Source organism: Podarcis vaucheri, assembly GCF_965113315.1.
Source record: "Podarcis vaucheri genome assembly, chromosome: 4".
Lineage (NCBI taxonomy): Eukaryota > Metazoa > Chordata > Lepidosauria > Squamata > Lacertidae > Podarcis > Podarcis vaucheri.
The window spans coordinates 29,630,146-29,656,665 of record NC_138762.1 but is presented as its reverse complement, the minus strand read 5'-3'; the positions used below and the strand labels follow the sequence as shown (position 1 = coordinate 29,656,665).

Here is a 26,520-nt window from a genome sequence, read left to right as displayed (position 1 = left end):
TCTCGAGGCTACCAGCATGAGTTTGAGCAGACTGTGGGAGGCAGTGGAAGACAGGAGTGCCTGGCGTGCTCTGGTCTATGGGGTCACGAAGAGTCGGACACGACTAAACAACAACAACAACGATGTACCGCGGGTAACACTATCCATAGTTGACAGCCACCACCATATAAGCACCAAAGCTCAATACAGTAAAGGACTTCAGGATAGAGAAAGAAACTCTCTTTGCTTCCCATTTTCCCAGACACCGCTCTCCCCTATTGAAATTGGCCCCGTGTGAGCCACTGCCGCGTCTTTCCTTCCCGCAAAAAGCCTGTCCCTCTGAGCTCTCTCTGTGGTTTTAAATTCTTCTCCTCCCTCTCCAGAGTTCCACGTTCCTCATCTCCGCAGCGTCACGTGAGCCCGCTAAGGATGCGGGGCGCTGTAGTTTTCGCCGCCGGCCTCGAGAACTACAACCGCCTCCCCCCGCCCCCACTCGCGCATGCGCGGAGCAGCGAGAGACCGCCATTTTGGAAAGCGGGGGTTGGAGCCTTTTCCGGGGGTATGTTTTACCTCAGCCCCGCGAGCATGGCGGTGCCCGTCTGACCTCAGGGAGCCCGCTGGAAAAGCGAGCCGCGTCGTCCGTTTGAGGTTAGTGTTGCTGCCTAAAAACGCGGCTTTGGAGAGGATAAGAGTCAAAAGCGCGGGTCGGGTGTCGGGTCCGCGTGAGCGGGGATGCGCCTGGGGTCCCTCGAAAGGATCCCTTGGGACTCTTGTCCTGCGCTTCCCGCTCGCTCTCTGGCGCCGGGGTGGCGGGGTCGGGGCACGTTGTTTCCAGCCGGGCGGGTGGGGTGGGGATGCGTGACACGGGAAGAAGACGGAAGGCCAGACCCCGGGCTCGGTGAGGGTTGGCTAGTAAACACGCGGACATTCTGCGTGAAACGAGTGACATCCCATAACCTGCGCCTGGTGGGCGTCCCTCAGAAAAGGGCACGATTAAAATAGCACGGTGACACAGTGTCTCATTATTAACCCACAGGGAGACTAAAAAATAATAAAAATTATAAGATGCCTGTTGAGAATTATGTTCTCAGATAAGCAAGGGGCTGGCTTTAGATTGGCATATTTTACTGGCCTGTTCGTTTGGTGATTATGAAATTTAACATACTCCGATTGTATGTTACTAACGCACAAGGGCAACATTATTTTGTTTAGTAACCTGCAGCTAAACGGATGTGCTTACTAGGGTAGCAGGCAGGGCTGGATTTAGGTTTGATGAGGCCCTAAACTACTGGAGGTAATGGGGCCCTTTATATGTCCAGCTGTCCTTTGTCAACAACAAATTGTCGCTGTTTTTTGTGTTGAATATATGCCATATGGTAATTTATGGATCTCATAGGATCTCTAAAGCCATTTGCCTACACAACACAAAACACTGTTGCTGTATGTAGGTTTTCTTTATTTTGGGGGGGGGTCCCCAAGAGAGTGGGGCCCTAAGCTATAGCTTGTTTAGTTTATACGTAAATCTGGCACTGGTTGCAGGCCCTTCCCCATGATTTCTGACTGATTTTAAAATGCAGCCCTTCACTTATGTCCCACTCTCTTTCTCAGGGAAGAAATGTGCAAAAATGGAGCTTTACAGAACAATCCTATATAAATAAGTTCCATTCTGTTTCATAGGACGGCCACAGTTCGGTAATAGAACATCTGCTATGTGTGCCGAAAACCCCAGGTTCATTCTCTGACATTCTCATGTAGGGCTGTGAATATCCCATGCTTAAAAACTTGGATAAGGTAAAGGTAAAGGTACCCCTGCCCGTTCGGGCCAGTCTTGCCAGACTCTAGGGTTGTGCGCTCATCTCACTCTATAGGCCGGGAGCCAGCGCTGTCTGCAGACACGTCCGGGTCATGTGGCCAGCGTGACAAAAACTTGGATTACTGCTGCAAATAAATGTTAACAGGGGATAGGCAACATGATGTTTTCCCTATGTTTTTTTGAGATAACTCCCATTGTCCCTGACCTTTGGTTGTGCTGATTGGGCCTCATGGGTGTTGTAGCACAACAACATCTAGAGGACACCATATTGGTTACTACTGGTGTAGCCCCTACTGTGCTAGATAGGTCAATGGTTTGGCTAAGGGCAAGGCAGCTTCCTATGTTCCTAATGGGGATTAGTACCATCTAAGTGTGCGTAGGATTGCAGCCTTAATTAGGAAATGAGTCAGGTGTAGGTGGATACTGGAGAAGAGTAACTGATAACATGCTGTAAACATATTGTTTTATTATTTTAAGATGCTTCATGATGAGTGTAAGCCAAGATACCTTGAAAGTCAAGATGCATCAGCAACAGAGCCCTGTTCTAAAAGGATGAAATCAACAGAAGAGCCTTATGGTAAATCCTATGATGGCTTGCAAAGACTTCATGAAGAAATACATGTTAAAAAAACCCATAGTGGGTTTATTCCTTTGTCGATTTCTGATGAAGAGGCACAAAATGAAAAAGAAACTGCAGCAGTAAAGGCATTCACGGGTAAAATACCAGTGTCATCAGAGCCTTCAAAGTCAGTAAACAATACTGAGATTACAAGAAACAAAAGTTTTTCTCCTCCTTCCAACACCAATATACGTAAAAACAGAGAAGACAATGACTTCATCAAAGAGCATAAGAATGAAGAGAAAGAATTATATAGCACAAGCAAAGCCTTTATTGGACCCATTTATAAAAGTAAAGCTGATTGCATACGTGATCAAAGGAAAAAGAGAGAAATCGTGCCTAAACAGGCTCTCCCTGGTGATGTGCCAAAAATAGAAGATGAATTGTCCCAATTCTATAATGAAATTGATCAGCTTGAAAGTGAAAGTGATGAAAATCGTTTTGATGGTCACTTACAGGGGAGAGAAACAAATTCACTTGGGGAATATAATACATGGAATCCAATGGCTTGTGTAAATTCTCAAGAATGGTCCTGTAGAACATCACCTGGTGGTGATCAGTGTTTTTATAATAATGCACCAAGTGATCGTAGAATAGGCAGTGAACAGTATCCATACAATGACCCATCGGGTCACAGGAGTGACAACAGACGGTGTTGTAACAATGAAAGAGATGTATGGGAAATGAGACAATTATGTAACAAACAGGATAGTTCTAGATTCTGGAATGATTCTGTGTCTCAGTTAAGGCCTAGTTGGCAAAACACGCATCCTTTTATAATACCTTATGGCCCACCACCTCCTCAATTCACTCCTCGTTTTAATTTTCAGGAACCTAATTCCTCATCACTTCATTCAGATACTTTCCATCCCCCAAATGTGGGACCATTCAAAAATAGCCATATTAACATGAGTAATGCAACATCTGATGAAAATAATGCCTATCATTTTAGTAATCATAATATACAGCCCACCAGAAATGGATATAACATGGCTGATGGACACATGGATAATGGTTTCTGTGAAACTCGACCATGTTGGAAAGAAATTAAAACTTACCCAGATGAAGGATCAAGCAACGTTTCTCAGCAGTTTCCAGAGGGCAAGTTATATGAGTCACAAAAGCTGCTTCTGATTTTAAGAGGTCTTCCAGGCTCAGGGAAGACAACATTATCTCGGTAAGAGAATGACAACTTAATTTAAAGAAAGAAATCTGTTTCATTTGATTTATTGTTTGTTGATGTTTCAAACATCATGGTCATTTCAACCAACAAAAAAAAAATTAATATATATATAAATACAACATTAAAACAATATCAACCTATCTATTTGTCTATATAGAAAGAAAGAAAGCTGAATATTTTATGTTGTAGACTCTTGTTCCATTAAAACATTTTTATTTTTTGAGAGCAATTCAAATCACCCAAGACCTTTCACTGATGAGACAGTAATCGTTAAATGGCATATGTGTTAGTAATAAATTTTGCTTTTTCAGTAATACATTTGTTGACCATTGTTTAAAAGTTTAAAGCATAATATTGTTTCTATTTTGTAACTGAAGTTTTGAGTTGAATAATTCCATGATTGCATATTGTTCCTTTTAGTTTGTATTTTATTGTATTCTTTGTATACTGTACTGCCTTGAGAACTTCAGCTGAAGGGTGATCATTGTTGTTGTTATTATTTATTAAATTTGTAAGCTGCCCTTCATCTGTACATCTGAGGGTGGTTCACAGCATAAAAATACAAGATAAAAACACAAAATACATAATAAAAGCAAGAACAAAACAAGCCAATAACCCGTCCTTTGATATTATTATAACAGTTATGACAATGATAATTAATGGGTTGTCTCTAAAGTTGTGCTATGTGAATGTTCTGTCAGTGCAATGATTTCTGCTTGAACAATTCAACATTCTTCCTTGCTCCTCCCCATTCACATGCCCTAAACTTGTTGTAACGGTCCCCCAAACTCTCCGGAACCAATTTGGGGAAGACATGGATATAGGAGGGTGGGAAAATTCCATTGCTTAAGCATAAATCCTTGCAGAACGAGTGCACCGAATACCATCCATTATTATTTTTATTTAATCCTGAAAACTCCCAGTGATTGAAGCTGATTTTGAATGGTGCTGATATTTTTTAAAAAACAAAAATATTTGAATGTCTCCTCTTACTTTCTATTGAGGATCACAAGATAGGGGTTAGGATCTTAGGAGTCCTGACTTTGAATTTCAGCTCAGCTATGGTTGATTTGGTCTGAAAGTTCTTATCCAGAGTTTTCCCCACATATGATAGCAATAATGGTAGTTTGGTGTAAGGATTAATGCATGTAGGGCTATAAAGAGTACTTGTTTGTTTCCATGCATTTTAAGTTTAAAAACAAAACATTAAAAGTAGAAACTAGGTACAACAAAATAATTTTGTGGCACCTTAATGCCAGGCATTTACTATGGCTTTTGTGGACTATGGTTGGGAGATTATCTATTGAGAGTTTCTTGTGGCTGAATTTAAAACTGCTCCTAGTCATGGAGCATTCTAGGTAATGAGGTTCTAACTTGTGCAGATTGGCTGACCCTTCAGTGTTTTATGTTCTATGAAGCAAGTCTGGATGACCCCACAGTTGGTCCATCAGGAGTAGAAATTCACATCTTTTATCCTCTGGGATATTTTTTCTACAGTCTTTGTGGACTGAAAGGAAAATGAAGGAAGCCAGGAATATTTTTTGCCAATATTCTATGGCCAGTTTTAGCAAGTGAGCTGATGTAGAAGTTTTCACTAGAGAAGTTTTGTGCTCTGGGCTTCAGGGAAGGTGTGAAATGTAGTGAGATAAATATGAGGTTTATAAATAGTTGGCTTTGCAATGGAAACCAAAAGAACCTCCAAAATAAATGAATAAAGTGTAATATGTTTTGCTTTCCAAAAACAAGATTTGGCTATCTTGTAATGGTGTTGCCTTTTCCTTTAACAGTATTCTGCTTGGTCAGAGTCGTGATGGCATAATATTCAGCACTGATGAATACTTTCGGCAGAACAATGGATGTTGGTCATATGATGTTGGTCAACTAGGTGCTGCTCATGACTGGAACCAGAAGAGAGGTGTGAATATATTAATCATGTATAATTTTGTTAATGATATACTTAAAAGTATGGATTTATTGATATAAGAGTTTGTGGTAGAAGATCCACCAACATGTGCAGTTGGTAGCCTATTCCAATATACAGAATGGATACATCTCTTTTCCCAAGACTGGACAAATGAGCCTGTGGTTGTCAGATGCAATAAAGGAAAGAACTCCTCCGCCCTTGATAGTTCTGGGGCATGTAAAAGTTTAAACAGGTTTTCTCATGTTCCTACAGTAGTAGGAAAAGTTACATTTTCTGAAATTCTTTTTACGCAGTTATGAAATGCACATGAGCTCTACTCAGCCCCAAACACAACAGTATCACTGTCACACTATTCTTGTGTACAGGAGCTGGCTTGTCTTCTCTTTGTAGATGCAACCATTTTGACTTGCAAAGGCCACTTTGTCAATTTCTCACAGAAGTCTCTTTATTTAGAATTACTTGACTAATGAACTAATCAGTTTTGGTCAATTGTGAACCTTGGTGGGAAAGAACAGATAAGGCAGCTATTGGTATTATATAGGAAAACTTTGCCTCTGACCTGAAGTTGATTCTAATGAGATCCACTGAAGAGGAGTTTGTTGTATCGTTGGTAATTTTATAGAAGACTTTCTTTTTCTAACCTTGTTAATTGAAGCAAGTGATATTTATAATTGCTGTTTGTATAATTTATTATGATTTTATTGCAGCAAGACAAGCAATGGATCAAGGAAGATCCCCAATTATAATAGACAACACTAATACACAAGCCTGGGAAATGAAACCTTATGTAGAAGCGGTAAATAAAGCAGCATATTTCTTATGGAAACTCACTTCCTTCTCAGTGAGAAAACTAAATGAATTAATCAGTCTGATTTTATTTTTGACATAATCTACATTTTGTATTATCTTCAGCTTATTATAATTTATGTATGTTTCTGTAAATCCTAAGCCTTTTTTCTGGCAAAATACTGTTTTTCAGTCTGCTGAACTTGCAGCCCAATCCTATGCATCTTAGTCAGAAGTAAATTCCACATATTTAAATGGACTTACGCCCTGATATGTGCATAAAATAGCAGCCTTTATCAGAAAAGCTAGTTTCTTATACTTTATTTTGGAAGTTACTACTCTGTCACTATTCTTTTTATAACCATAATTCTTTATCTTTGTTTAGGCTCTAGAAAAGGGCTACCGAATAGAATTCCATGAACCAGACACATGGTGGAAGTTTGACCCAGAAGAATTAGAAAAGTGAGGTCTATGTTTTGGTTTTATTTAAAAATACACGAAAGCTTTAAAGTTTATTATTTTGGTTATGTAACCAGTGAGTCAACTTTCGAACAATGGCATAAATCAACTTGTAAGGCTTCTCCCTACTTCTTTAGCTAACTGTCCTTTTGACAACCATTGTATGCGCTTTTCTCACTGAGGATTGTGTTCTGCACACCTTTCAGTTTCACCCTCCCCTTTTCTATTCATAAAGCTTAGTAGAAATGAATGGTAATAACAGTCTGATGAAGCTTACAAAGCTTTCAATTTTATTTTATTTTTAATAAGGCTGCTGCTGAAAGCATAATGGAAGTGCATTTTATTTGGATCTGACAAACTGTTCTGCTTGCAGAACAAAGCTTTCCTGCCTCCCACCTTTTCACAGCCCCTGAAAAGTCACTCCTGAAGGGTGTGGGATATGACAGGGGTGAATGCTGTGAATGGCGGGCTGCAATTGATTTAAATTGGGGACTTGCCCTTTTGTGAACAGAAGTGCCTTCTGCATATTCCATCACTCCACTGGATCTAAGCCAGTATTTATAATTATTTCAAGAAAGCAGTAAATGGAGTTATTGGGTGCACCACCTAAAAATATAACCTAGATTAAAATATTGTCAGACTTTTTTTAGTGTTTTCTCATTCAAACTTAATTTCAGATCTTCAAGAAACTAGATTGTTGAACATGCATATAATTTCCTTAGGATCATGATGATGCTCATTTAAGTGGCAGGGCTGGTGGTGGTAGGTTTTGGTTTTGCTCTTTAGTGAAAAATGACCACTGGGAAACTACAACTTTGCAAAAAGGAATAGCAAAGGAGATCAGCAGCAGCCTAATCTTTTCTGCCAAAAATTGCTGTTTGCCAGCTGTCTTTCTGCCCATGAGCAAAAACATATAGGAACCTGCTTGACCCTGGACAAGCTTCTTGAATAAAGACAATTTGAAAGCATTCTGAGAGATTCTAGAAATTGATCAGACTTGAACTTCATTTCTTGTTTCTGTAGGAGGAATGAACATGGGGTCAACCGTGAGAAGATTGTTCAAATGTTGGAAAGATACGAATATCAAATATCAATACCCATTGTCATGAATTCGGTCCTGCCTTTTCACAAAACTTCACAGTGGCCACCTCCACAAAGAAGACAGAGGTGGGGAGCCTCTTCAGACTCTTGGAATACTTTCAGTGTATCAAATAGCCGATAACTCAGGGTATACTTGCTAAGGCTAATTCTCTTTTCAGAAAGCAAGCTATAATAAAACACAGCGTTAATAAATTGAAATTTTAAAGCCAGCTTAACTCCTAGTGTCGGATTGTTTCCAAACTATTCTGCTACTTTCTTTTGAGGGTTAAATGATCTTAATGCAGATAATTATCCCTTGGGGAATGTTTATAAATAATGTAAATACATGTTTAATATTAAAATTGAATGTTAAATATTTTAAAAATATATATTTGTACTAATCTTGGTTTTGATTAAGCCCTGTGACAGTGTGGATACACCAGGTGGTTTATCATTGGATTTTGACACAAGAGTTTTTGCATTGTAAACTGCTGAGCAGTTTCTTTAAGAATTCTGAATAGAATATAATGAATTTTTAATAAATGCAGGTAACCAGAAGAATAACTCAGTATATATATATAGGTGTTGCATTTGAACCTTTTTTTTACTGCTTTCAATCGCAGTCCAGTTCTAACAACTTTATACCAGTTATTTAAGTTAAGTTTATTAATCACATGTTGACATCAAGCTGAAGCTCACTTTTCCATTGCCATTTATTCTTTGAGGTTGTTTGTTGTTCAGTCGGTCAGTTATGACAGTAGTAGTCTAGACCCTGCCCTGCAATTAAAACCTGTGACTTCAAAACATTAGCATACAGTTTAAATGGAATCCTGATAAGTTCAGTTCTTGAGATTTTAATTTGAAGATTACATTGTCTTTTTCTAAGTTCACACTATTGTGGTATGTGAAAGTTTGCTTTTTTTGTTTGGTTATGCGGCTTTGTCATGAAAGAAGCAATAAATGAAATACATTGAAAAAGCTGGAACTGTATACATATATGTGGACATTGGAACCAGTTACTTAAAACCACATTACATGAACTATGATATAGGCAGTAGCCAATTCATCAGAAGTTTGAGGCTGAGCTGGCATGAGGCTTAATTATTGTTCTAATTTTGGTTTTTTACCATGTAGTGAAAATTTACTGAATGTTTGCCTCTTTTCTTGTCACCCAATTGCTGTGCTCTCTTGTACTATTGTTTCAGCAATCCATTGTCAGTGTAATACAATTAGTGTCTTGAGTCTAGCTTTATGGTTTAAGTTGAATGAAAATATTAAAATACCAGTGTGGTCCATTAGGGCTCTCCTGTTGTGGGTTGAGAGGTAACTCTTGGGAATATCAGGTAGTGACTTTGTCTTAAAGCAACCTTATTTGTCCTGTTCTACGTGGAAAATAAATCTAACATAAAAGACGCACTTTCCATCTCTTGATAAAGAAATATGTTTGCATGACACACAGTTGAAAAATCTTGATTTTACATTCAGAACATTTTTGTGTTTGCTCTGGAGACATGCTTTTGTCAAACTTGTTGGTATCTATAAATCTCTAAACAAAATAAAAACGGCTTATATCTGCTTTATAAATATGTATTCTTAGGAGGCCATTGCCATCTTATTTCAGTATTGCTACTCAAAAGTGCCTGCTTTGGCCCTTTGGCAACTATTTCAGCTCTGCATTGTTTCCATCTGAGAAAGCACGGTGTAGTTATCTGTTAGTTGCACATATGCTTTTCATGGCTTTAAAGGGCAGTAGTTGTTGGGGAGGCAGAGATAGTTTGCTACGCACCTGCTTATTTAGAGACAAATATTGCTCACCCCAGGTGAGCAGAGAGACTGCAAATTACTGCTACTATATGCAGATCACTTAATTGTCAAAGACAATTATGAAACCTGGTTTTGAGTTTTACTAATAAGGGGCTGTTAATATGAGACCTTTGTGGAGCAAGACAAACTTTAGGCTTCTGTGAAGGAAAATGCTAATTGCTCATATTTATGTAAATGAAAATCTGATGGCTGCACCAGTCACTGTAGAAATCTCAACTTCTTGGCATTAGCTAGGAAAGGATTTTAAAATATGTCAATCACATTTGCAACTTTTGCATTAAGCTAGCTTACACAATTAAACAATATAATGCTTTTTACCACATATCTGTAGAAGCCACTGAATCACTAATACAAAAATAGCCTCATTTAAATAGCTAGGATTATAAGCTGTGGGCTGAGTGTGTAAATAATTGGTACCCAGGATGTTCAAGTTAAAAATGTTCCTACAGTTTGCCTCAAGTACATTTCTCTCCCTCTTTATTGCTCTTTAACATGGAGATTCAACATTCGTGCTACTGCATTGTGGTCATACAGTCCTTAAAAAGGCAGGATATATTTAAGGATATACTAATAATTGGCACTTTGGTAAATACTGTGAATTAGTAACCATATATATGGAAGACCAGCAACTTAGTATATCGTGAACTACTATGGAAGCTCCATTGGAAATGCATGGCTGCTGCAGAAGAGCACGAGAATGACCAACATAACCAATAAAGTACATGCATATTACACGTGCCTCATTTGAAGAACGCAACAAGAGTTGCAAAACAAGTCAGCTTTGGGGAAAGAGGCTGAAGACTCCATAGAATAGATCGGTTGTATGTTTTCTATCATTTTGCTCTTGTGTTCAGAGCCCTGCTCATTTGCATGGGGCTTACTCATGTAGTTTCTGCTACATTGCACCAAGTTTGCAAAAATATGATAGTAAGTGTGTGTGTGTTAGCCCTGGAATGGTGATCAGATATAACCAACATACTTTTGCTACTGCGGGGGGAAACTTACATAGTTCCTATAGCTTTAAAGGTTAGTTAACAAAGAGATGATTTCTGTGGATGAAAACCAGACTTGCTCCACCTGTCTACCAGTTTTTAAGATCCTGCCTTGAAGCAAACCCTCTAAAAAACTGTCACAAGAGATTTTCAGGGAGCCTATGGAGTGTTCCATCCTTAAGGGGATTTTCTTTTTCTTGTGCTTAAGTGGAGGTTCTGTGTCACATACACAAGGGTTTTAGATACTGGTTTATGCTTTGCAGAAATACCTTAAAACAGTACTTTTTTAAAGTCAAAATTATTCAAATGCTAACTTATACTGTTTAACAAAGTACTCAGTTACTAAATCTGGAAAAGTAGAAGTTAGATAGTAGCCATGATCTAGGGATGTTGGCACAGAATGTATTCTTTGTGGCTCCTACCACACTGAAAATTTCTGCAGGCATCAGATGTGGATATTCACAGCCATGGCAAGAGACTGATTGAAAGGCTCATTCTCACATAGCCTGACCAGAGTTGATGTGTGTGATAAATTAACCTGTTACGTCATCTGGTAGATCGTTTTATTTGAGTTTAAATTTTTGGCTTTGTGTAGCAAGCAATTACCTGCAAGTGAAGAGGGTATATCTCTGGATCTACCCTTATTTGCCCCACACACTTAAAACCTGAGTAGGGTTGCAAATGAGGTTACATGGATATGCATATGTAGGAACTCTGAGGTAGGTAGGATGTTCAGTTAAAGGTAATTTCTTGAATCTTAGTTATAAGAGTCAAGTGTGCTAAGCCTTTTATCATTTTGAATTATTTCTTAATAGGTAGCCTTTTTATCTGATAAGATTTGCTGTATAGATATGTAAACAGCAACAAATTACCTTTGTTCGGTTTGATTATTCAAGGTTTTTGCTAGCACAGCTGTTTCATTTTTTTAAAAAGATAAAAGGGCAGAAGAGGATCAGAAGCTTGCTGTATAAATCAGACTCGTCAGGAATAAAGCCTTTAAAATATTTAATGTTTTTGTTCAGTGACTTGCATGTGTTACGCTTTTTAATGTGTATTTGTGAAATGTGCATGTAAATACTTTTTAATAGAAATTTTATTAAATCTAAAAAATTGAATGATATTTTGCTGCTTAATTTGTTTGCAAATGTTTCATTTTGAATGTTTTCCAGTAGTAGAGGTTGCTATGAATATCCAGTCTGGTGACTTTTATACGTTAAATATATATATATTTAACAATGTTCATTTTGTCCCTTGATTGCTGTGTCGGTATTTTGAGTACAGTCATACCTCATGTTACGTTCTTTCATAGAATCATAGAATCATAGAGTTGGAAGAGACCACAAGGGCCATCGAGTCCAACCCCCTGGCAAGCATGTTACATCCCGCGTTGTCCCAGAAGTACGGGAAAGGGTTACTTCTGGGCTTTGCCACTTGCGCATGCGCAGAAGCGCAAAATGATGTCATGCGCATGCGCAGAAGTGATGAATCGCAACCTGTGTGTGCGCAGATGCGCCGCTGCAGGTTGTGCTCTCTTCATGTTGCGAACGGGCCTCCGGAACGGATCCCGCTCGCAACCAGAGGTACCACTGTATCTACAACAGGGATTGTAAAAATGTCTCACTTTTAGTAACTGGCAAGGTGTCTTTCCCCATTGGTGAGTGGGATGTGTAGATGTAGCTCCACCCATTCATCAGCGGGATGCAGTTACATCATGTAAGTGTGGGTGGATTGTCCTGCCAAAAGTTGGCATGATTTATCAACAATCAGCCTGCATTTCCTCCTTATAGCAGGCAAGGAGCTACATTGTTCCTAGTCATAAACATAGAGAAACTTTGTGTTCATAGTTCCTGCATGTTGCTGCCATAAATTTGGGGGGGGGGCAAGAAATAACTTGTGTTAACCAAGAATGAGTAGTGTTTTGGGAGGGGAACTAACATTTCCAAGATGGGCTTCTTGAAAGTGTAATGGTAATGAGAGAGAATCAAGTACCTGATCTAGTGAATGAAAATGAATCTGCTCTGCACAATATCTTCCAATACTCACAATGTGTGAAGAGGGTGGGCTGTGGGTATAAAAATGGTTGGTGGTGAACTAATTGCTTGGTAAGGAAGTAGTAGGGTTTTAAAAAATTCTACCATGAGAAAGAATACATATTTTCAATTTGATTTTGATCCATTTAGGATGCAGTCCTATGGTCTGTGTCTCTAGGGCAGCAGGACATTGTTGACCTCCCTCTACGTTAACAAGGATGTCTGCTCCCAGAGGCCTCTTTGTTGCAGCTGTGGAAGCATCCGGGGCTTTGTACTCTGGCAGCCCTAGGAGGCAGATTGAGAGTCGCTTTAGATGAGGACGCAAAGCTCCCCTGTTCCCATGACAAAGCAGTGGGTGGGGTGGGAGGGAGGAGCTTGTGTGCTTATTTTCCTTCCAGCAACTACCCCCTCCCCTCCCCCATCTTACTTCCGGGCCGGTATGTGAATAGGAGGGCTTTGTATTTGTAGCCCTTCCACCAAGGATTCTCCCCCAGCTCCCACAGAATTGCTTTCCCCGGTAACATCAAAAAGGTGGCTACTGCAGCTAACAATAGAAATCAGTCAAAGCAAGACATTAAAATGTCAAAACAAAACCAAGTAGGCAAAGAGATGAAATACCAAATAATGCTAAACAGATAAATTAAAGTCCTGCCAGCATAAATATAACTTAAGGAGGTCATGTTAAATTAACCAAGTACTGTATTTTTCGCCCTATAGGACACACTTTTTCCCCTCCAAAAATGAAGGGGAAATGTGTGTGCGTCCTATGGGGCGAATGCAGGCTTTCGCTGAAGCCTGGAGAGCGAGAGGGGTCAGTGCGCACTGACCCCTCTCGCTCTCCAGGCTTCAGGAAGCTATCTGCAAGCCCTGGGAGCCCGGTGGGAGTTCCCGCGGGCTTCCAAGGCTTGCGGATAGCAGCCTGTTCTGGGGTCGGGGGAAGCTCGGGCTTTCCCAGCCCTGCGCCTGGGGGGGGGGGAATAATTTTTTTCTTTATTCCCCCCCCCAAAAAAGTAGGTGCGCCCTATAGTGCGAAAAATATGGTAGATTGCCCCCTTTGTGTTTCTGCCAATCATACTTGGGGAAAGGTGGGAAATGTAAAATGCCTACTTGGTTGATCTTAGATGGCAATAAGGTTTACATGACAGTCCTTTTGAAATCCTAGTCCCAAACAATTTAGGGCTTCAAAGATGATAACCAGTTTCTTGAACTCAGCCTGGAAATGGATCAGTGGTGAGTACAGCTGGGGGGGGCGGCAGCAAAGCAGTTGTATGCTCCAGAAAACTAGCCCCAGCTAGAACTTTTGTAGTAGTATTTGTACCAGCTGTACTTTCCAAATGCTTCTCAAGAGCAATCACTATGAAGAGTGTGTTGTCAGTAGTCCAAATAGTTACGGTAACTAAGGCATGTGCAACCAAAACCCGACCTCCTCTAAGAACGGGTGCGGTTTGTGCAGCAGTTTAAGATTTTGAAAGGCTTAAGATTCTGTTTAAGATTAGATAAAGGATTATTCCTAAACCATGAGCCTAATTTGTGGGGAGGAATGTAGTTCCATCCAATATAGGCAACAATCTTGTTCCCTGTTCTTAGCGATCAGGAGAATCTCTAGGATGAATCTCATTTTATTGGCCCATATTAAGTCCTTCAGTGATATGGCCCTGGTTCAAAACTCTATCGCCGCCTTGGACTCAACTGGAAAGAAGAGAATATTGGTGTCATTAGTGTACTGATGGCACCAGATCCAAGAGATTTAATATTGCCTTTACACACTTTCAAGCTTTGTCTTTCAGACATTTTGTCAAATGCACACTAGGAATAGATAGCAAGCCAGCAGCTTGCCACTCTTCCCCCAACTGCATCTCTGTTTTTATGCAGCCATACTAAGTAATAATGCTACCCGTGAATGCTGAATTCAATACATAGTCAGAATAGGCTTACTACAATTTTGATGGTTTACCAACAATCTTACATCTGCCAAGCACTATTTTCAAATAATTCCCCTTATTTTCACATCTGTAAAACAGTGGCTTAAGCACCAGAATATGTTTTGAAATCCTACAGTCCAGGTCTAAGTCATTCTAATTGAATTAGTGGGGCTTAAGAGTACTTAACTTTGACTGGATCACGCCCTTGTTGATCGGCCTGCTTTTAAAAAAGAGTATTACTATTTTGTTTGGAAAGATACACTTGCATCTAGCTGCTCAATAAGAATGTTTGGGCACTTGCAATCATACAACAATGACATGCCTAGGTCAACTCATGCAACATAACTGGTGGCAGAGAACTGGAAAAGTACTACCAGAGAAAAAGGGTTGTTCTAGAACTGATGTTTCTAATGGTATTTTTCTACATTCAAAAATTATATCCACCTCTAATCTGGTGGTACAATCTTTTCTAGCACCTCATTATGCTGCATATGCAGACTCAGCCTTAATTTCCCTCATTTCACTGAACCAAAAGCAAAAATTAGGCTGCAGTATTAACCTCTACTAAGGAAATGCTATATCCTAAATGTATCCTAAATACATTTATTTCTTCTGGACAACCTTGTTTTTTCTTCAACTCAAATGCATCATGTTTTGGGGTTTTCATTTTAACTAGGAACTTTGTAACTTATGCTTTTATTAAGATTATTCTTAATAATTTGTTCATATTTAGTTCTTATTCTGTTTAGGGAGTCGGTTGTAAAGAAGAAGCACAGGTTGCACAAGATGAAACAGAGGAGGAAGCAAAAGAGGAACAGAAGAATGAAGGGTGCTACCATGAAAGCTATGGGGAAAACGTCAGGTGGACATTTCACTCCAAGTGATGAAGAGTCATCACAGAGTGGCCTGGAAGATTCAGAAGACAATGGACAATCAGCATATGTGACTGGGCACCAGAATGAGCTAAAAGAATGTGTTGAGAGTGACTCTGCCAATGATAACAGTCTAACACATAGTGAGTTGCAAGAAGGAAGTGTCCTTGTTTCTGATATGGTGGATCCAGTGTTGGACAATTCATTGAAAAGAAAAGCTTTTGCAGGAGACGGTAGTCTACCTCTAATGCATTTGCCATCTGTTCCTAATGAAAACAGAACTGAACAATCATTCAGTGATCATTTACCTAATGAAATTAAAAATGTAAACTTTGTAGAAGGCAAGAGCAACGACTTGGAGTATGAAAAGCACGGTTCTCTGAAATTGGACCACGTTACTGAAAATAGTACAAAAATACTGACAAATAGGGAAGACAAAGACAAAGCTGCATCTACTGAAGTCATACTTGAATCTGGCCCAGAAAGGAAACTGCTCAGCGATGAGGAAAAATTAGCCGCTCCTCATCTTCCTGGACCGTCAAAAAATAATGAGGGAAATACCTGGGCTTTCTATTCTATCGACTTGGCTGACAAACAGCCCCAAACCATCTTGAACAAAAGTGATTCCAGTTTGACTTGGCCTGATGGTACATCTAAGATCATGTATGAGCAAAGGCCAAAGAGGGAGAGGAGGCCCAAGCAAGTATTTTCAGGAGTGACAGGAGAATTGATTGAATATCAACCTAATAAAGAATTAGTGAAAGGAGAAGTGTTACATGGGAATAACAGTATAATAGATGGCGCTCAAACACCCCAGCTAACAGAGAACATCCATAGAATGCCATGCCCTGGGACAGGTGAATTCATGACAGAACCTAGAACTAAAACCAGTGATCCAAACAATGTAAGCCTTTTAGCTACACCAAGGAAAAAAGGAAGATGCAAAAGGATCTATAAGTTGGCCCCTAGCTTTGGTGTACCCAGACAGATTCCAGTTAGAAAGGACGAGCAAGTACTAAAGGATACTGTTGTATTAGTGGAACAAGAGGAGACTTCAAGTGAAGAGGCTAGAGAAAAGAACAAGCAAAGCCTTGGCTGCTATGAACGTCCAGTACCTTCTAGTTATGATTTAGTAATAGAATCATCTCGTCTTGATGTAGAACCTCTCTTATGTACATATTCCAGCCAATTTGCACAGAAATCTATGGACTTTTCAACAAAAGTAGTCGCTCCTCCAATTCAGATATGTACTTATGTGTCTTGTAGAGCTTCATTACCTAGCGAACAGCAAGTTGTTGTTTTTGATCAAGCTGTGGAAGCTAACACAGAGAAAAAGAGGGAGAACGTATCTTCAGATGTTTCAACTACTCAGCCAGATATTTTGTGTTCAGTTCAAGAAACAGAATCTTCTGCTGAAAACTCTGAAAAGATACAAGAAGTTAATGAAACTGAGCAGCCAGAGTATTCCCCAATCAAATATGAACAATATCCTTTGAAAACAAAAGCCAGTGTTTTGGGGCTTCCTTTATCCCTAGGATTTGCACTTCAACTAGTAGAACATTTTGGTTCTCCAGGAATTCCACTGGGTAACTACTATTTTTTTGAAGAAAAAAAAAACAAGTAATACAATTTGGCAAGTTAGGTACTTATTGCTTAGCAAAGTTGCTTAGTGAGCCAGCCACTGCTGTGTGTGTGTGTGTGTTACAGTGGTACCTCGGGTTAAGTACTTAATTCGTTCCGGAGGTCCGTTCTTAACCTGAAACTGTTCTTAACCTGAAGCACCACTTTAGCTAATGGGGCCTCCTGCTGCCGCCGGAGCACAATTTCTGTTCTCATTCTGAAGCAAAGTTCTTAACCTGAGGTACTATTTCTGGGTTAGCGGAGTCTGTAACCTGAAGCATATGTAACCCGAGGTACCACAGTATTGCTTTGGACTTAACTTTTCCTAATAGAGACTAAATGCTTTTGGGTAATGGTTAGTGTTTAACATCCAATAAATTTAAAATTCCTCTGCCTATTTTAGAATGAAAATTAAAAATCACTATACATTCACAAAATATTGATTTTAAGCCTCCAGTAAGTGTTCCTAATCTTTGGATTTAGCCATTGCCAGCTTGGCATTAATATTATTTATACTTCAGTCTTATGTGTGGTCTCCTATCCATGGGCATTTCAGTCTACACTTGCTTACCTTCAGCAATGACACAGCCTTCAGTGGTTTCTGGAACATTAACTGAGCCCACAAACTTGGCCTTTTCAAGCATTACGTTATTCCTTTACAAGTCTTATATACACATTTAGTGACTTCCCCCAATTTCCTTAATGAGGCTTGCATTACAATAGCAACATTTGTAATTGTAGAGGGAAATACTGCAGTGGGGGAAATTACACTGCTGTTCCATATTGTGTTCTTCTATAGCCTCAGTCATGCCTAAAATCAAGATAAGTGCTGATTTATTTTAGCAGGCCTCCTCTGCCTACTTGTTTTCATAGCGGAATGTGGGTACAGATTACCTGGGCCCTTCACTTTCTGCATATTCTTGGTCCCCTTAATTCTGTTTACAAAATCCAGCTTTCAGTCTCAACACAGTATGGAGGTTCAATTATTCCCAGTCTCTTTGTAGATTCTAAAGCATTCCCTACTGCTTGACACAACAAATTCAATGTCCAGCTACTGTTTTCAGCTTTTTCTTCCCAGCTTGCTTCGGAACATGTAACAAGTCTACACGCACATACCCACAGAAGAAAATTAAGCGCTACCTGTCGTTGACAAATCTATCCTCCATAAATTTGTCTTAAGATTTTTTAAAGCCACCTAAACCACCAGCCATGGCCACATCTTGTGGTTGTGCAATATGTTAAGTATGCGTTTTTATAAAGAAGGAATGAGCTCTGAGGCATTGTCTGCAGGATGTCCCGGTTGTAATGCCCTGGCACCCCCTACCCAGAATCTGTCTCTAGCAGTAGATGCCGGGAAGGACCTCTGCCTCATGGGAAACTGATGCTAACTGAAAAAAATTGGGCGGGATGGACCAGGAGTCTGCTCCATATGGGCATATGAAAAAAGTGGATTTTTTGCCCACATAAATTCTGTTTTATTCACTACTTCATTCTCTATACTGCCACACCAACCTTTTTTTATTGGCCAGTACAGTGTGTTTACATCTATACAGACACTCCCAACACTTTTTGTTATCTATGTAGCCTTGTAGGTTCACAAATTATTTACTGCAACATCAAGTGATAACTGCATGGGTGCATGAACAGTAGTTGATCTAGCCCCGCATACTGATTTCTTGGATCTCCCAATACAATAATTATTTTTATCGGAATTTGTGCATACTCTTTGTTGCTAGTTCCCAAATATTTTAACGGCACGAGAAGTCAAGATATCAGTGCATGTGTGAGTCAGCTATGGGATATCTGTATTTTGCATGCTCAGGTTGTGACACTAGTAACAACTACAATTACTAGCATGCTTCTCAGGTTATAGTTACTCTTCGTTATTTGCAGTATGTAGGTCAAATAACCACTTTGTGCAAAATCTTGTTTCGTAGACACTTTATTACCAGATGATTATGTAGTTCCCCTTGATTGGGCAACATCAAAGGAGATCTATTTACTGTGGAAGACATCTGTGGAGGTATGAATGTTAGTTCTCCAGCTACCCTGCCATGCGGATTATGTTAATAACTTACATCATGATAATTGCTCCACAGCCATTGGACAAAGCAACATAAGCAGTGAAGGAACATGCACTGCTTCTTCATTCTGTCAGGAATAGCTCTATCTTGATGGGCTGTCACCCTGTAGAAAAAAAAATTATGTTTTCTTGTGGCTGAAAGAAATAGAAGACTCTCATTTTTTAATATAAAAAACCCCTTTAATTCTATTTTAGAAGAAGCAGAAACCTATCATATCAAAAGAAGACAGCTCCATACCTGGTGAGTATAATCTTTTGCTTAATAGAAGGAGAGGAGGAGGGAGGAAGAGTTCACACAATTCCCAAATTATTACCAGTTGCAAAATATTTTCTGCGTACTTTTGGAATGTTGTGCTCAGATGTTTGTCTACATTTTTGCATCTACAGATCTGATTGAAGCTCAATGAGTTGTTGTTCCTTTTAGCTACTATCTGATATAGAGTATAAAGTGGAAAGGTCTTTTGTTCTTTTGTTTCCATATCTTGGAAAATGTCATCGATTCTCACCTCCTTGATGCCAATTTATTTTCAGGCAGCCAATAAATGATCTGTTGAAAGGTGTTAGTAGCAATATCTGCACTGATCCCAGAGACTCCAATGTCAAAACAGTGCTGTTCTTCTAGTGCATAATCAAGCTATAGAATTGCCACAAAATGTGGTGATAGCCACCAACCTGGATGACTCTTAAAAGTACAGATGGATTCATAGGGACAAATCATGCCTCTGAATGTCATTTGCTGGGGAACAGTAGCAGTAAATAGTATTATCCTGTGCCCTGCTTGTGGGCTTCTCAGAGGTGTCTGGCTGACAGGGCCCTGCTGTAGGTGTCTCCTCATTCTGAACTGCAGAAGATTGGCACAAGGCAGAAGGCCTTCATGGCAGTGCCCCCACCCCACCCCAGTTGCAGAATTCCCCTAAATACCTGCCTGGTGCCCACATTAATGTATTTTTAGTGCCGGGTAAGACCTCTGTATTCTCCCAGGTTTTAAATATTTTTAGTGCCATTATAATATCACTAACAGTTGTTATCAATTTTAATTAGCTGACTCTGCTGCTGCTGTTGTAGACCCCTGAAAAAAGCAGGATTGAAGTCTCTGCTTGTATCCCCCCCCCTTGTGGGTCAACTTTGACCCACAATCCATCAGATGATTGACAGGTGGGTCAGCACACCCACCTGTCAAAGTTGGGCTGTGGGGGAGATTTGGTCCAGTGGAGCAGAAAGTTCCTTACCCCTGTGTTATGATGATTGGTATGTTTCACTCTGTGAATTACTTGACTCTCTAACTAATCCCAACCTCAGAGGCTTTGAAGTCATTTATCTTTGGGTAAAAATAAAATAAAGGGACCTAGAGTTGGCCTGGAAAGTTGGATGAGGATATCTGTTGTAGAGATAGAAAAGGAAATAATACAGCAGTATGTAGCCAGACAGGATTGCATACAGCAACAGGTTGATGGTGGGAGCTGGGAACCAGCCACACTTCCTGGTTCCTCTTGGAAAACACTGATCAACAGGTATAGATTCAATTTCAGGCTGCTTATGTCACTTTCTTTGTAGCTGGTGAAACTGCCCAAGAAGGTTCAAATAAAGATGATCAAGACAGAAAAGCATCTCCCGAAGCTAATCCATAAATGCACTTGGAAGAAGACCCTTACTTTGTCAAATAATCCGAGCAACGATCGTGGCGTGTTCTGAATTGTTGTCTAAAAATTAAATATCAGCATAATGTGCAGAAAGGTACAACATGGAATTTATTTATACACATACATATGCATGAGAAGATCTATTTCCAACCTGTGTTTCGATTTTCTGGTTAACTATAGGCATCTATCTTTTCTGCAAACGAATATCCATAGACTGGGCTCCATAGGATGGTGATATAGCTCCTGCTATATTATTATCTCAGCTGCTGAGAGCAAATGTTTAGATTGGGATATGATATCATATCAGAGTGGCAAATAGTAAAAGGAACTATTTGCTTTACTTAAATAAGGCAGATTTGAGAAGCTTTAAATATTGATGCTATTAATTTTTTTCTCAGATGTTGGATTCCATCTGATAGCAGCCCTACACATTACAACAAATTATGAAAGGGGAAAGTGCAAGGCTCGAGATCATATGACCTCAAGAGCAAGATCCCATGTCCCTTTCTCCTTTGGATATTGAGTGTACAAGTGCTGCGTGTGCATATAAACAAATCAATCTTAATATTTTAATATGGAGGTATTATTGGCAGTAATAGAACATTTTTGCAAAGTCATGCTTAAGATGTTTACTTCCTCTTCAGATAATATTCCACAGTCTGGGTGAAAAATTTCTGGCATCTGACCACCCAGTTGGGAAGGCATGTAGCCTTAGGTTTATTTTTGACTCATTTTTTAAATCCTATGTTCCTCATATTTTAATCCATAGCATAATTGTGTCATTTCTGCCTGTATCAATTGCAAAAATATAGCCCTTTCTATCTGTTACCTCTATCTGTTAAACTCTGGTCCATGTCCCGGTCATTTCTTACACTTTCCCAATCTCTTGCTCACTGGTTTTCCATTGTCTTAACTCGGTCCCTTTGCATCTATTCAGCTTTCTGAGTACCAAAATAATTCACCATTCTCACTGTCCTAATCATAAGATGCCTCTCCTTAGATCAGTGGTCAGCAACCTTTTTCAGCCGTGGGCTGGTCCACCATCTCTCAGACCATGTGGTGGGTCAGACTATATTTTGAAAAGAAAAAAAAAAAGAACGAATTCCTATGCTCCACAAATTACCCAGAGATGCATTTTAAATAAAAGGACACATTCTACTCATGTAAAAACACGATGATTCCCAGACTGTCTGTGGGCTGGATTGAGAAGGCAATTGGGCTGCATCCGGCCCCCAAGCCTTGGGTTGCCTACCCCTGCCTTAGATCAACACTGGTTTCCTGTCTACTAATGAATTCAGCACAAGTTCCTTGTTAACTTGAAAGCACTCCAAAGCCAATTCCTCTTAGCTCTCCATTGAGAGCCAGTGTGGTGTAGTGGTTAAGAGTGGTAGACTCGTAATCTGGGGAACCCGGTTCGATTCCCTGCTCCTCCACATGCAGCTGCTGGGTGACCTTGGGCCAGTCACACTTCTTTGAAGTCTCTCAGCCCCACGCACCTCACAGAGTGTTTGTTGTGGGGGAGGAAGGGAAAGGAGAATGTTAGCCGCTTTGAGACTCCTTCGGGTAGTGTTAAAGCGGGATATCAAATCCAAACTCTTCTTCTCTTCTTCATCCTTATATCTTGACACATCCCTGGTCATGACCTTTACTCCTCCACTTTCACTACTCTCACCTATCAGAAGATTTCCTGCTCCCTAAAAAGACATCGCCCCTTCCTTTTCCTTTTGCACTTTTCTATAAAGCCTTTGCACAATCCCACTATATCTCAGCTTGTTACAGAGCCTAAAAATTGCATCCATTTTCTCCACTTTCTCCATTTCCTTTGTTGAATTTTTTGGGCAGCAACCATTTAAAATCTTTAAAGCACTATGTACACAGATGGCACTACATTAATAATAAAATAGTAATAATCAGTGTGAAAAATACATATTTTCTGTGTTGAGAAGTGGTGTTTGCCAGTTGGCGAACTGAATATATTTATATATTCCTCTTCCAGCCAAAAGAATACTTCAAAAAACCCTGCTCCCCACAAAAACACAGTGTGCCCAATCTGAGTTAATTACAAACATTATCGTGTGTGTGTGTGCATATTCCATATTCTGACTGAAGGTGGCAATTGTCAAACTTTAAATCAGCACCAGTAGGCTTGGGATTTTGGTTTGATACTTCACTAGATTTTTTAAAAATTTTGTATTACAGAGTTTGCTCAGTTTTGGCTTTGTCACGGATGGACTCAAGTTGTTGTTGTTTAGTCGTTTAGTCGTGTCCGACTCTTCGTGACCCCATGGACCAGAGCACGCCAGGCACTTCTGTCCTCCACTGCCTCCCGCAGTTTGATCAAACTCATGCTAGTAGCTTCAAGAACACCATCCAACCATCTCATTCTCTGTCGTCCCCTTCTCCTTGTGCCCTCCATCTTTCCCAACATCAGGGTCTTTTCCAGGGAGTCCTCTCTTCTCATGAGGTGGCCAAAGTATTGGAGCCTCAGCTTCACGATCTGTCCTTCCAGTGAGCACTCAGGGCTGATTTCCTTCAGAATGGAGAGGTTTGATCTTCTTGCAGTCCATGGGACTCTCAAGAGTCTCCTCCAGCACCATAATTCAAAAGCATCAATTCTTCGGCGATCAGCCTTCTTTATGGTCCAGCTCTCACTTCCATACATCACTACTGGGAAAACCATGGCTTTTACTATACGGACCTTTGTTGGCAAGGTGATGTCTCTGCTTTTTAAGATGTTGTCTAGGTTTGCCATCGCCTTTCTCCCAAGGAGCAGGCGTCTTTTAATTTCGTAACTGCTGTCACCATCTGCAGTGATCATGGAGCCCAAGAAAGTAAAATCTCTCACTGCCTCCATTTCTTCCCCATCTATTTGCCAGGAGGTGATGGGCCCAGTGGCCATGATCTTCGTTTTTTTGATGTTGAGCTTCAGACCATATTTTGCGCTCTCCTCTTTCACCCTCATTAAAAGGTTCTTTAATTCCTCTTCACTTTCTGCCATCAAGGTTGTGTCGTCTGCATATCTGAGGTTGTTGATATTTCTTCCGGCAATCTTAATTCCGGCTTGGGATTCATCCAGCCCAGCCTTTCGCATGATGAATTCTGCATATAAGTTAAATAAGCAGGGAGACAATATACAGCCTTGCCGTACTCCTTTCCCAATTTGGAACCAATCAGTTGTTCCATATCCAGTTCTAACTGTAGCTTCTTGTCCCACATAGAGATTTCGCAGGAGACAGATGAGGTGATCAGGCACTCCCATTTCTTTAAGAACTTGCCATAGTTTGCTGTGGTCAACACAGTCAAAGGCTTTTGCATAGTCAATGAAGCAGAAGTAGATGTCTTTCTGGAACTCTCTGGCTTTCTCCATAATCCAGCGCATGTTTGCAATTTGGTCTCTGGTTCCTCTGCCTCTTCTAAATCCAGCTTGCACTTCTGGGAGTTCTCGGTCCACATACTGCTTGAGCCTTCCTTGTAGAATTTTAAGCATAACCTTGCTAGCATGTGAAATGAGTGAAATTGTGCGGTAGTTGGAGCATTCTTTGGCACTGCCTTTCTTTGGGATTGGAATGTAGACTGATCTTCTCCAATCCTCTGGCCACTGCTGAGTTTTCCAAACTTGCTGGCATATTGAGTGTAGCACCTTAACAGCATCATCTTTTAAAATTTTAAACAGTTCAGCTGGAATACCATCACTTCCACTGGCCTTGTTATTTGCAGTGCTTTCTAAGGCCCATTTGACTTCACTCTCCAGGATGTCTGGCTCAAGGTCAGCAACCACACTACCTGGGGTGTACGAGACATCCATATCTTTCTGGTATAATTCCTCTGTGTATTCTTGCCACCTCTTCTTGATGTCTTCTGCTTCAGTTAGATCTTTACCACTTTTGTCCTTTATTATGGTAATCTTTGTACGAAATGTTCCTTTCATATTTCCGATTTTCTTGAACAGATCTCTGGTTCTTCCCATTCTGTTGCTTTCCTCTATTTCTTTGCATTGCTCGTTTAAGAAGGCCTTCTTGTCTCTCCTTGCTGTTCTTTGGAAATCTGCATTCAATTTCCTGTATCTTTCACTATCTCCCTCGCATTTTGCTTGCCTTCTCTCCTCCGCTATTTGTAAGGCCTCGTTGGACAGCCACTTTGCTTTCTTGCATTTCTTTTTCATTGGGATGGTTTTAGTTGCTGCCTCCTGTATAATGTTGCGAGCCTCCATCCATAGTTCTTCAGGCACTCTGTCCAGCAAATCTAAATCCTTAAACCTGTTCCTCACTTCCACTGTGTATTCATAAGGGATTTGGTTTAGATTGTATCTTACCTGTCCAGTGGTTTTTCCTACTTTCTTCAGTTTAAGCTTGAATTTTGCTATAAGGAGCTGATGATCTGAGCCACAGTCAGCTCCAGGTCTTGTTTTTGCTGACTGTATAGAGCTTCTCCATCTTTGGCTGCAGAGAATATAATCAATCTGATTTCGATGTTGCCCATCTGGGGATGTCCATGTGTAGAGTCGTCTCTTGTGTTGTTGAAAAAGCGTGTTTGTGATGACCAGCTTGTTCTCTTGACAGAACTCTATTAGCCTTTGCCCTGCTTCGTTTTGATCTCCAAGGCCAAACTTGCCAGTTGTTCCTTTTATCTCTTGATTCCCTACTTTAGCATTCCAATCCCCTATAATGAGCAGAACATCCTTCTTTGGTGTCACTTCGATAAGGTTTTGTAAGTCTTCATAGAACTGGTCAATTTCAGTTTCTTCAGCACCAGTAGTTGGTGCATAAACTTGGATTACTGTGATGTTAAAAGGTCTGCCTTGGATTCGTATCGAGATCATTCTATCATTTTTGAGACTGCATCCCAGTACAGCTTTCGTCACTCTTTTGTTGACTATGAGGGCCACTCCATTTCTCTTACGGGTTTCTTGCCCACAGTAGTAGATATGGTAGTCATCCGAACAGAGTTTGCTCAGTTTTGGCTTTGTCACGGATGGACTCAAGTTAAGTCACCTATAATTAATGGCAACAACGGCAGTGAGGAGAAATTCAAATTCTAAAGGTTGTTGAAAACATGGCCTACAGTCACACTGCTGCTTTCTTTCCATGTAGCGTGTGAATTTTGTTTTGAAATAAAACGAAGCTTTGAAGAATGTTTTGTCATTGTCACTATGAGAAAGCAACTTGAAACCTGTGTTGTTTCATCTGTTTGCCTCCTGTACATGTGGCATGAAGAAACTAAGAAAAAAGTGGTCAGTTGTGAGTAGGGAGACTGCTAAATTAAGACTATGACAAGGACTGGGACAGTGCAAGAAACTGTACTGCCTATACCACCCCTGTCTACAATCCTCCTTTCCACCACTTACAGTGGTGCCCCGCAAGACGAATGCCTCGCAAGACGAAAAACCCGCTAGACGAAAGGGTTTTCTGTTTTTCAATGCGCTTCACAAGACGAATTTCCCTATGGGCTTGCTTCACAAGATGAAAACGTCTTGCGAGTCTTGTGATTTTTTTCGCTCCCCCCTTTTTCTAAGCCGCTAATAGCCTTTTAGCCACTAATCCGCTAAGCCTTTAATAGCTGCTAAACTGCTAATAGCGCTAATCCACTAATAGGGTTGCTTCGCAAGACGAAAAAACCGCTAGACGAAGAGAATCGTGGAACGGATTATTTTCGTCTTGCGAGGCACCACTGTACTTCCTTTTCCATGGTGCTGGG

General features: G+C 40.2%; 1 protein-coding gene and 1 long non-coding RNA gene across 4 annotated transcripts; one reads left to right on the top strand and one right to left on the bottom strand.

Moving 5' to 3' along the window:
* Nucleotides 1-470: 470 nt before the first annotated feature.
* LOC309531831 (NEDD4-binding protein 2-like 2) lies at nt 471-25,957 on the top strand. 3 transcript variants are annotated; one of them, XM_082221549.1, is made up of 12 exons: nt 471-627; nt 2,270-3,588; nt 5,382-5,509; nt 6,226-6,314; nt 6,690-6,766; nt 7,787-7,930; nt 15,361-17,069; nt 19,041-19,126; nt 19,382-19,427; nt 20,741-20,920; nt 23,026-23,069; nt 25,814-25,957. In XM_082221549.1, the coding sequence occupies exons 2-10, from the start codon at nt 2,270-2,272 to the stop codon at nt 20,812-20,814; spliced, it is 3,672 nt and encodes a 1,223-aa protein (XP_082077675.1). In that variant the 5' UTR covers nt 471-627; the 3' UTR covers nt 20,815-20,920; nt 23,026-23,069; nt 25,814-25,957. The 3 variants fall into 3 exon arrangements, with proteins under 3 accessions (XP_082077675.1, XP_082077674.1, XP_082077676.1); XM_082221548.1 differs by lacking the exon at nt 23,026-23,069 and having other exon boundaries at nt 25,770-25,957; XM_082221550.1 differs by lacking the exons at nt 15,361-17,069; nt 19,041-19,126; nt 19,382-19,427; ... (1 more) ...; nt 23,026-23,069; nt 25,814-25,957 and having other exon boundaries at nt 7,787-9,427.
* LOC309531858 lies at nt 16,766-20,723 on the bottom strand. The gene is made up of 3 exons (XR_014219485.1): nt 20,416-20,723; nt 19,182-19,290; nt 16,766-16,904 (listed from the first exon to the last, which is right to left on the bottom strand). It is a non-coding gene; the product is annotated as an uncharacterized lncRNA (long non-coding RNA).
* Nucleotides 25,958-26,520: the final 563 nt, after the last annotated feature.

Excerpts from the sequence above, each read along its gene's own strand:
- LOC309531831 (XM_082221548.1), top strand. The coding sequence starts at position 2,270 with ATGCTTCATGATGAGTGTAAGCCAAGATACCTTGAAAGTCAAGATGCA. Across the intron at positions 7,931-15,360 it reads CCTCCACAAAGAAGACAGAG|GGAGTCGGTTGTAAAGAAGA; the intron begins GTGGGGAGCCTC and ends TATTCTGTTTAG. Across the intron at positions 19,127-19,381 it reads TGTGGAAGACATCTGTGGAG|AAGAAGCAGAAACCTATCAT; the intron begins GTATGAATGTTA and ends ATTCTATTTTAG.